The 12,250-nt window shown below is 35.8% G+C and overlaps 1 protein-coding gene across 2 annotated transcripts in view; it reads right to left on the bottom strand.

Moving 5' to 3' along the window:
- SPAG9 (sperm associated antigen 9) overlaps window positions 1-12,250 on the bottom strand; it is a 112,358-nt gene that overhangs the window by 63,732 nt on the left and 36,376 nt on the right. For both annotated transcript variants that reach the window (XM_090292774.1, XM_090292775.1), the window contains exon 3: window positions 5,732-5,802. In XM_090292774.1, the coding sequence (XP_090148900.1) occupies window positions 5,732-5,802 (71 nt within the window). The remainder of the gene's footprint in view (window positions 1-5,731; window positions 5,803-12,250) is intronic.

The raw sequence follows: 12,250 nt of genomic DNA, 5'->3' as shown, positions 1-12,250 counted from the left end.
GGCAAAGAAATATGCAAATGCTTACATTTAAGGATGCTGGTGTCCATAAAAATAGCCAACATGCTGCTTAGCATGGCAAAAAAAACCTTTTTTATATTGTGATGCTATTAAATTATATAGTTTTGACATAAATAACACAAATTAGAATATAGACACTTGGGAGGAGGTGATTAGAGAATATCGGTTAATAAATAATAGCTGGCATTTGAGAAGTTCATTCAGTGAAATGGGAAACAAAAAAGAAATTAACAAGGAGAAAAATCTAAGATGTCCTCAGAAAAGCTTTCAACTGTGAAAGTTTTTTGTTTAACATACCTTTATGTGGTGATCTTTTCTATTTTACAAAGGATTCAGAGAGTAAAGATCACTTTAAATGTAATTAATTTAATTAAATGCCGAGATGTTTATTTATTATTTCTATATATTTAGTTGAAAGAATGTTAATATAGTTTCTCTTATGTTTGACTAATTTACTGGAATCATTACTTAATATAATTATTTATAATAACAGCACATTAAAACAAATAAAGAATCAGAGCACTTCGATTTTGTGGCTTGGATAGACAAGTTGAATATGGAAGTGAAAACTTCAAGAACATCAAGTATATAAACTGCCAAGAAATTCTATAGTTCTATTTGAGTCTCAATAATCTGTAGTTCCACTTTTAAGAAACTGAAATCCGGCATAAGAATATGTAAAATGCAACAAGTTTCAATCATAAAATAAAAAAGCCTTTGCTACATACTAACATGATATGAGTAAAAAAATAAATTTTAGAAAATAACAAAAGGTATGTTATCTATTTAAAGGAATGTATATATTAAAGAGTAGGAAATAAAAAAGTCAATATCTTTCTTGGGAATATTCCCTGAATTCTTAAAACTGTAGCATTTCTTTGGAAGTTTCCAAACTTTAGCTGTATGAAGGTGGGTTTTAATATTAATAACTTGAATATTCATTGTAGAATATCAAAAAGATAACTATTGAAAGAAGTTTAAAAACTTAAAAAAATATATTAAGTATGCTTTTGTTGTGAATATTTTACTTGGTGTTCATGTACAATTATAATGAAATATCTAAATCAATTTGGAAGTTATTAACATCAAATAAACATAGTGCTGAACTCTGATGCATGAATTAGAATGAGTAATTCTATCAAATCAAACATTTTATTTTTTTAAGATTTTGTTTTTTAGAGAGAGGGGAAGGGAGGGAGAAGAGACCTGGTCCGGAACCCAGGCCTGCGCCCTGACTGGGAATCCAGCTGGTGATCCCTCAGTATGCAGGCCAGCACTCATTCCACTGAGCCACACCAGCCAGGGCTCAAACATTTTAAAATAATTAATAAGGTTTGTTCCCCACTTAAGACTAGTCCAAACAAAATATGTATCAGGCAAAGACAAATGAATACAGAATCATACGAACATGATATTTTAAATTTACAGATTTTCTCTTTAATAACAGTTTTGCAAAAATAGTTTCTTTGTGTCAGTAAGCCAGAAATAATGAACTGTTTTCTTCTTGTATCAGGAAGAACTTTAAGGAAAAATATTTAAATGAGACTAATATAACAAAGTGATGTTTGGGCCAAATATCAATTTACATCTTCAAAAGGTTTTAGAAAACCTAAGTTGAATTTTTCTATACTGGATAGTAATCATATAAAATTGATTAGTTCCAATGGAAGAATCTTAAGTTTCATTAAACAATTCAGATGAACAGAAACCTCCCTTAGACTGCTTTCATAGTAAACTACTTATTTAATATAGAATAAAAAGAATTATAAATAAATGCAAAGACAGAATCAGTTCTACCCCCAAAGAGTCTATGTACAGATTGATTCTTGTCTTAAATGACTAAATAAAAAATGTTTTTAATTTAGGAAATGTTGAATTCTAAACCTTTTTCAAATGACTGTTCCCAATTCAGATATAGTATTCTGACATTCCAAAATGGTCTAGGTAATAAAATTGGTTCCAGCCCAACTACATTAGAAGTTAACAAGAGAGAATAATAAAGTAGCAGCTAACATTTATTGAGCACCAACTACAAGTCAACCAGTGCATTTACATCCATTGCTTCATTTAAACCTCATAACAATATTAGAATTTTAAAGGACTCCAGTTTAGGGAGGTTAAAATAACTTGTCCTATTTAACCAGCTAGTCAATAATCAGCTATGTTCTGTCATTAGCTGGTTGGCTTTGGGGCCAGAACTCAGGTCCCTCTGCTCAGTCAACTGAGCAGGTAAGCCTTATAGGACTCCTGGTGTGTCTGACCTTTTCAGTCAATTCTCTTGGCAGACAATAGGCTCATTGTCTTTTCTTCCTCACACCCACAAGAAAACCCCACACCCTTAAGCATTTCCTGACGTCTGAGGTAAAACATGCACTAATTCTACAAATGCACAAAAGAGTAGAAAATATAAATTGTACCCAAAATAAAATTTAATTACAGGGCTTCACAATGTAGCCCTGGTCTTTAAAAATCACAAGTGGGAGGGCGGAATCAGTACTGCCAGACAAAGGAGAAAAATAAGAGTAAATCAGGATATGCTTTAGAAAATCTACTCTTGGGTCCAAGAGCCTCATCCCTCCCGATCTCAGAACTACAATTGTTAACTTTCTCAGATAGGCGCATTTATTCACACATAGTCAGGTGTCAACTCAGCAACCAATAGAGTCATAAAAAAGGAAGCACGCTGTCTGAAAACCCCACTTCCCTCCCAGCTGGAGCAATCTTCACAGCAGATGTCGACCGTCAGCTTTGACTAACACTGAAAAGAAAGGCAATACGTAGTGAGGTTTTGAACCCAGTAGCATGGATATCTTTAATTGTGTTGACCGTAATCTTTCCATATGCAGCCCAAGAATTATATATCTACATCCCCAGAGTCACTCCTTTAGTTGTTGAGAGGCCATAAAGCCAAGATGCACACAAAATTTCTAGTACACTTAACACTCATGTGTTCCACAACCTAAAAGTGTTACTGAAAATTCAGGCAATGGAATCAGACAAACCTAGATTCAAATCCAGTAACATACTAGTATGGGATTTGAGACAAATCGCTTCATATTCTCTTTCAGAACTTTAATATGTAAAATGGGTTTGGTCAGAGGATAAAATGAGAATGCATTTAAATGCTCCCTGATTTAAGACCAGAGTTCATGTTTTCGGGAATTAATATTAAGAGCATGTACACATGTGGCCGAGTGCCTGACAATTACTTGATGTTTCTGTTTCCTCACCTGCTCTCTTCTTTAAGCACGTCTTCTTTTAAGCAAAGTCAGTAATGTGTACAAAATTTTGGATTTGATTAGAGAACAGTTATTCACATTATAAAAATAGCCATATTTTCCCTAAGCAGCAAACAATGTGTTGGATACAAGTGCTATTTAAACGTTTTTGTGCCTCTTTTAAAACCTTACCTTAGTTAGTAATAATGGTGAAAAAATGAAGGTTAAATCCTTCAGACTTCCTTTCCCTAAAGGTTTCCAGAATTTACCTTTAAAGTACACCTGCTTCATTAGCACTGGATAGCTATTTATAATTGCTAATTGAATGACATTTCTTGGATAGATGTCTAACCACAGAAGAATGTGGTCTCCAGTGGAACAAACCCACATTTCAAAGCAGCTGTATCAGTGTTACATAAACCTTCCTTGAGACAGGGCAAAATAAAGGGACCCTATCAGGGCAGAGTACAGAAGTTGCTTGACTGAGGGAGGGTACTGATGAAAAAAGGTGCCCTGCTACTTGCGAATCAGCCTTGGTTACTGCACATGCCCAGCTCTTGAACTGGTATTTAAGATTTTTCGTGGGATCTTTTTTCCTTCCTGGACTGTCCTCCTCTAAAGGAATAGGACAGAAAAATTATTATATCTTTTTATTTTAAGGTATCAGGTTGTTTTTTCTGTAGCACCATCACTTTTACTACATAAATATGTGATCCAGGCTTGTGTGGCTCAGTGGATTGAGCACCAGCCTACAAACTGAAAGGTCACTGGTTTGATTCCCAGTCAGGGCACACGCTGGGTTGTAGGTTAGGTCTTGGTTTGGGGCATGGGAGAGGGAGCTGATGAAGTACCTCTCAAACATAGAGATTTCTCTCCCTCTTTTCCTCTCTCCCTTCCCATCGTTCTAAAAATAAATAAGTAGAAATAAAATAAAAATGTTAGAAAAAATATGAAATTTCACTGTATGGTGATTTTTCAAGAGTGCATGTATGTTATGCATAATTCAACTCAACACATCCTAATTTAATAATTCTTGATTATCACAAAGGTTAGAATTTCAATAAAAAAAGGATTATTCATCATGATCAATTATTTCTGGTACATACACATATTCCCCAAACATACTTATAATTACAGCATTGATAAGCACTACTAGTAAACACCAGGTGCAAGGCATTGTTCCCTCACTGAAATGAATGGTGTACAAAGCACCAGCAATAAGCCTATACCAATCAATTAATTTTTAACAATCTTGATATCCACCAAGTGTCATCTAATTAAAATGTGGATATTTTTTATATACTGAAAGGCTGCTGTGAAGTTCCTCCTGTTTTCCCAAAGCTCTATGGTTCTAGCCCTCTGCGGACAATCTTTTCCCCCTACCACTGAATTTCAATTCTGTGACACTTCATGCTTCGTGTCTGGCTATGTAAGCTAAGACAGTAACATCAAACCTTATGTCAGAAAGAAATTCAAACCCCTCCCTAAGAAAAGTGTTAATCCCATTATTCCAAAGCCAATAAAACTGACTGCAGTGGGTTTCATCTCCTTTAAAAGCAACAATACATAGGTTTCTACCAGAAGCAGGAAAAGAGATCACACAAACTAGTGAAAGAAAAAATGGGAGCTGAAGACTGCAACCATCTGTATCGTGGGAGAGACTGGACTAGAAAGGGAGAAAGAGAGGAATTCTTACTTTTTTCTTGTAACAAATAGTGCATGCATCTATGAAAATTCTATATATTTAGGTACGTGACCCCAAAACTGATCATGATACAACAGAAATGATTTTCACGTAGAGATATAAACAAAAACAACAAATGAAAGGCTGACAGAGAATCATAAAAAGGTTAAGAAAAACCTCAAGTACATTTTCTAATTTACTTTGGAGAGATTATGTGCTGGGGTTATTAATTTAAAATATTAAAAAATATTAAAACTTTGGCTTGTAACTTTAAATATATAAGTGCTGTGATATGTTAGAAGTAGTTACCCTATTAAAATACTGAAATTTCATGCAGAAAACGTATTTGAGTCATTTTGATTTAACACATTATAATTTGTGTTTGTTATTTGTTATAATCTTAATGCAAATAAGTCCTTTATACTGAATTATAAATGTAGAGTCTTAACACATAATTTGTCAATCCATCATTTCTCAACTGTAAACAAAATAAATTAAATCAAATCTCTCATGTTAGCACTGTGTATACCTTGTATTATGCACAACAAAGTTTTCATCTGACCAGCTAAAGAAACAACTATTGGAGGCACACCGATTCATCAAATGAAAAGTTAATTCCAAATAAAAAACATTAAAAGCCAACATTTGGTAATTAGGCAAGTGCTACATGAAATTTAATGTGTTCTGAAAATAATCCCCAAGAATTGTACTAGCTGATGTTCAAAGAAAAATCAAGACATAATTCTTAAGGTTAATTTTTTTTTTTTTTTGGTCTCAATAGGAGCATGGTAAGAACAACCCAAAAACCCACCTCAGTGTGTCTTTGATGTAATGCATTATATTCCTTCTTCAGTTCTGCTTCTCTTTCTTCAAGTCTGCTAACTGAAATTAAGATACATACACTTAATCAAAACAAAATATTAAAAATTTACTTGAAAATTCCATCTTAAAATCTTGGAATGGGTTATCCATAATCCTTAGCAACTTTAGGACTTGGTGCTGCATATGAAATTCTTCACAAAGCTAGTAACCTCATTTTATCATTCCTAATAAATAAAACTTTCAATGGGGAGAGAAACTGGATTTAAAAAAAAAAATTAAACACCAGATTGCTTCTCCTAACATGCATATGTTTATCAGGTCATCCCCCTAAATAGGTTTTTAAATGATACAAAATTAACTCTTTCAAAAACACTTTACAAATCAACTCACAGAAGTTTTAATCTGGGATTAGGGCCCAAATCATTGACTTCTAACATTAGTCAAGTTCTTGTTTTCCTACAGAGCCGTATGTGAAAACGTCATTGTTTGTAAGTACTGGGATACTTTTTCTGCTTTAAGTCTTAATTTCAGGGATTCATCTTCTTTTATTTAGCTCCCTCTGCTGATGAAGTTTGTGAGGGGCACTGATTTGGGGTAGTGCTGTCACAGAGTACAACTTTATATCAAAAACACATTTTAGACTAGGAAAGTCTTTAAAAAATCTAAAAAGTTTTCGAATGCTGGGACAGGATTTCACGGGAAAGAATGAAAACAGAGCGCGTTGATTCTGAGAGAAGGTGGGGTTCAAGCAGGAACACAAAGAAATTACAGAACTCAAGACAGATGAGGGTAAGAGTGTCCCAGGCACTGCAGAGACCGGAACGCAAAGCCGTGCTGGAGGTAAGGCAGAGGGGAGACTGGCCAGCCTGGCTGAGAAGTAGTGGGAGGCAGTCTGCTGGAGAGAAATCCAGCTGGTGCTGGAGGAGCTTGTCAAGATACTCATTTGAGTCTGTTTGAATGGCTGACATTAGTTAGAAATTCTCTCTTACAGGCAAGGCAGTTTGTAAGCGATAATCTGTGACTGTTGGGAGACTGTTGAGATAACTATGAACTTTCACAGCACACATACAAATGTTTTCATATGCGTAATGTGAATGCAGCAGATATGAAACAACATATAGCACGTGCTGCTTGCTAAACTCCTATGGTTTGTATAGCTTTACTTGCCACCTTTGAGTATCTTGAAAATAGGTCACTAATTAGGAAAACTGTAGCCCTGACTTCCGATTAGTTTCTAATCAAGCCTCTAATTTGGCTCATTAAACTTAGACCAGTGAGTAAACACACACTACGGCCCCCATGACGCACACTTCGTTATACTAAATAAGGGCTCAGCACGTGTGCTGCTCATCCTGGGGCGCAGAACAATAAAAAGCAAACCTGTAATGCAGGTGTGTTGTGATAACACAATAGATACTGAAACCATAATTTTTAGCGCTATTTCTCTTTTTATTTAAAAAGAGTACATCCAAGCAAATTGAGATATTTAGTAACAGTTTCTAGTACTTATCAATTAATCTGATCTAGAAGCTTAATCCTAAAAGTACTGGGTAAACTCTTATCTATTTTTGAATGCACATCTTTAAGATTTTCTTGGTATTATGTAACAGAAAAAACCCCCCACAAAACTGGAGGCTAAGGCTAAAATAAAACCACAACTATTATCTATAACTCTTAATTATTCTTGTCAGATAACTTGATAGGAATCCATGAAATAAATTTGTATCACCATCAACACCACTACTAACAGCTAACATCATTGTACTTACTGTATTATGAACCATGCACTGTCCTACGTATGTTATATAAGCTAACTTATTTGAGTCTGACGTTCATCTTATGACAAAAGTATTACTACATTCATTTTAGAAATGAGGTAACTTGAAACAAAAAGGAGTTAAGTAACTTGCCCAAAGTTGCACAGCTAATAAGTGGAAAAACTAGGATTCCTAATGGAGGAATCTGGGTCCAGAATCTGCTTTGATCTACCATGCTACAATATTACCTCTCAAAAAATACTCTTCTTAATCTGTTTTATGTACTAGGGCCTACTTTAAAATTTTACTTGTAAAAAAAAAAAAAAAAAAGTAGAGCAAGTACTTAGGAAAAGAACTTAGTCACTGACACGTACCTCAACTCAAAGGTATCAAAATGCCAAATAAAATACATGCCCAACTTTATTAATCATAGAAATGCATTTCAAAACCAAAGGCAAGACCATTACATACCTGTTAGATAGCTCAAATGAAAAACACAATGCATCCAGTGCTGGTGGAGCAATTGGAGCTTGCATATACTGCTGGTGGGAGTATAAACTGGTATATCCAATTTGAAAACTGGCAAGATTTAATAAAGTTGAATACTTGCCAACCCTATGACAAAATAAGTTCATTGCTAAGAAGTGTATAAATGCGTCCACAGAGGGCATTTAAAAAGTAGTTCTACTGTAATAATCCAAACCTGGAAACAAACCATCAACAACAGCAGTATGCATAAATATTCATGTACTAGAATACTACACAACATTGAGATCAACAAATTATTGCTATATACAACATCACAGACTAATCTCACGAACAGGATATTGAGGGAAAGAAGCAGAAGCAAAAGAATACGAAGTTCATCCTGGCTCTGGTGTGGCTCAGTTGGTTGGAGCATCCTCCCATAGAACGAAAGGTCATGGGTTCCATTCCTGGTCAGGGCACACACCCAAGTTGTGGGCTAGATTCCTGGTTGGAGCGCAGAGAGAAGGCAACCAATTGATGCTTCTCTCTCTCAATCTCTCTCTCTCTCTCTCTCTCTCCCCCGCCCACTCTTGCTCTAAAAGCAATGTGCAAAAAAAAAAAAAAAAGTCCTTGCGTGAAGATATTTTTTTTAAAAAGAAAAGAAAAACCAACAAAAAATCAACGTATAAACACATACAGAACTAATTTAATGTGTTACAAGTCAGGACAGTGGTTACCTTTGGGGAGGAGTTAGTGACCCGATGAATACAACCCCACTTCACCCCAGCCCAAACACAGTGTGTTCCCATTCACATAGACACTTTCCTTGGCTTGAATACTTGTTATTATGTTCTCCAGCAACTGCTATAAATTCAACAGGCCTTAATCAGACTATTTAGAACCATTACAAACAAGGTGTGCTGATTCATCATCAACATGTATAGGCAGCCCTGGCTGCTGTACTCAGTGGATTGAGCACGAGCCTGCGAACGGAAAGGTTACTGGTTCGATTCCCTGCCAGGGCACATGCCTGTATTGTGGGCCAGGTCCCCATCTGGGGGTGTGCAAGAGGCAACCGACTGATGTTTCTCTTACACATGGATGTTTCTTTCCCTCTCTCCCTCCCTTCCCTCTCTCTGAAAATAAATAAATAAAACCTTTTTTTAAATGTATAGGCAGATGAGCAAAAATATTACCAGATTAGAGAATTATAAAAATAAAACAAGATGGGAATCCTGGGAGGATAAACTGCAATTACTCTTTTGGAGGTCATGTTGGTGTATCTGTGTAAATTAGTAATGTGTATATCCTTTGACCCAGTATTACCATTTTTACTTAAAACACACCAAAGCCCAAGGATATGAAAAAGGATGTTCCATGCAACGTATAATACTTCCCAAACTGGAACTAACCCCAGATCTGTCATTAGTTGGTTGGTGAAGTGAATTATGATAGCCACACAATGGACTACAATGCAGTGACTTTGCTAGTTCTAAGTTATGTTATCTTAGGTATATCAACCTCCCTGGGCTTCAGTTTATTTACTTACAACTGACGAATAATGACAGCATATCAGAGCTGATATTAGGATTGAGTTAATAATTACAAAGGGTACAGAGTAGTGCCTGAACACACATTTTTCAAATACAACAACAAAAGGTAATGCAGTGTATCTATATGTACTAACATGGAATGATCCCTAGAACTGAAGGGAAGGATGCTGAATATCGCTATATTTGAAAATAAAAAATACAAAACAATTTACAATATGCCACTACCATGTCAACAAAGCCAAAACTGAACTGATTGTCTCTCCCAAACCTGTTTGTTCTTTCCCATAATCTTACTTAGGCAAAAGTCTCCAGTTATCTTTTGGTTATTGTCTTTCCCTAATGCCACATATCCAATCTATCAGCAAACTGTTTTACCTTCAAAATAAACCTAAATTCTGACCACTTTTTACCAGCTCCATCACACTCACCTTGACTTAAGACACCATCTTTTCCCTGAATTACTTCAATATCTCCTTAACCAGTGTCTCTGCGCTAGCCTTTGCTCCCCAGTATTCTCAAAATAGTAGCCTGGGTAAAGTCAGATAGTGACTGACTGAGCAAAACCCTGTCACATATTTTAATGTGCCACACTCCTGGACCTGGCCCAGTAAAAACCTTCCACACATCATGCTCCATTTCCTTTCCTCCAACTTAATGTAGGTGACTGATTAACTTGCAGCTGAAAGCTGAGAAGAGCCTGTGTCTCCAAAGGAGCCACCCATCTATGGGAAACATCCACTTTAAACTTCACATGAACAAGAAATAACATAAACATTTGAGTCTATATGTATGTATTTTGTGGCAGTTTGTGTCTTTGTTATTCTGGATGATTTTCTGAATGTTATCCGGACGATTATTCACTCCAACCTAACACCTCCAGCAAGTACCTTGACAAAAAACTGTCTATGACTTAACATATTTCATGTTTTCTTTACCTGTACTGTGATTCTAAATACTAGTACTACCTTTTTAAGTATGAGTTAACCACAAGATCATATAATACACACTGATAACCTCTCACTCTTTTCTGAAAATACTTAAACATCCAGTACAACAACATAGTTAAAGGACTGTTTTCTCAAGGCCTAACTCACATGAGATATATTATTTAACTGAGAAGTACCTTTAAATGCTGGGAAAAGCTGCCTCTTCAAAGTCCTGAATGCCACCAAGTAATTATTAGTAAGGGGAAAAGCAAAGGGAAAAAGAAGGGAGGGTAAAGTAGGAAAGACAGGTGCATCTGAACAAGAATGGTACATACCCCTGAAAACTTCAAGTACTATAAAAATTAACCTATGCCTTATTGTTGCATTATATCTCGTGCACTAAAAGTTCGTTTCTTGTTTAAGTTTCCATGTGAAGCCAAACTGCAAAATGATCTCAGAAAAAAAATCCTAAAACCTTATCATTTTACTCATCACAACAGCCACAACATGAGATTAACTGGAAATAAACGAGATTCTCTTCATCCTTCCTGTTCCAAAACAACAGATAACTAAATTGGCAATTTTTTAAAACTGCAAATATTCTGAGGAGAAAACAAAATAAAACACAACAACGGACCTTAAAAGGGGTGAGGGGCAAAGAGAAAAAGAAGAATCAAGACTAATGCAAAATTTTCCCCTTCTAACAGCTAATGGAGATCCTTCAACTTGTTTTAAATTCTCTTTCTCTCTAACCCTCTTTCCAACAAGCAAGAGCATATGATTAAGACAGGAAGAGCCACCTGCTCTACCTGCTCAAAATCAGAGCTTACCTCCTTAGAATGATGGCCTTTGCCAAGTTTGGAACACGTTCCATCTCTGTTGTCTTCTGCCCCATCAGACTGCTGATAGGCCTACGGGGGGAAGAAAGAGAAACAGACCTGCTAGATCGCCATGTCCAACTCATAGTTTGCCTTCTCAAAAGGAATCTTCAGTTCTTACTATGCATGGAAGGCAGATAATCCAATTGTTACTTGGCCTCAGAAGACTGACATTGGTCTTTCAGAAGCTTTTCCTTGAAGAAGTTACCATCATAAACAAGACTCAAATGCTGACTTAAGAGCAAACAAATCTCAGACAACCACATCAAAACAATAATAAACACCTCTCCTCTGCCAACTAGGCCTTCACATATCTCTAAACTTCAAAAGATTTTCAGACAGATATTATGTTATTAATCAATGACACTGTGAAAGTCTAAAGTATTCTCATGATCAATGATCACATCCACACAAGAGAGTAGGATAACTTCAAAGATTCCCAGTGGTAGGGGCTTACAGCAGTCTGATCTAGTCACTGTCTTAAAGGTGCTACCTTGCCATACATGACAAAAAGGTGACTACTCCCCTACCAAAAGCCTCTGTGCAGAGCGAGTCCATGCTTTTCCTCAGCACATATTCCTATGTATCCCTCCATGGTCAAAAAATACTTCCTTATGATCAACCAAAACCAACAATTTTCTCTAATTTAATCTGCCAAGATAACAGAAGAACAATTTGGTTATCTTCCTTACCCATCTCTTTACAAGTGTGAAGGAGTAGTCAATCATTTTTATTCTGTTCTCTAAAGTAAATCACCATAAATTCTTTACCCCTTTTCTATGAAACCTTTAGTTCTAGATATTAATTATAAATTACAACCCTAAGGTTCTCGATAGCTAACACAAGGCTACAGAAATGAAGAGTCCAAATACAGATAATAAAATATAATACACATCTGAAGATCACATGGGCTATTTACCTAACGA

This window comes from Furipterus horrens, unplaced genomic scaffold (genome assembly GCF_987537825.1).
Source record: "Furipterus horrens unplaced genomic scaffold, mFurHor1.1.pri manual_scaffold_11, whole genome shotgun sequence".
Lineage (NCBI taxonomy): Eukaryota > Metazoa > Chordata > Mammalia > Chiroptera > Furipteridae > Furipterus > Furipterus horrens.
This window is presented reverse-complemented; position numbering and strand designations above follow the sequence as displayed.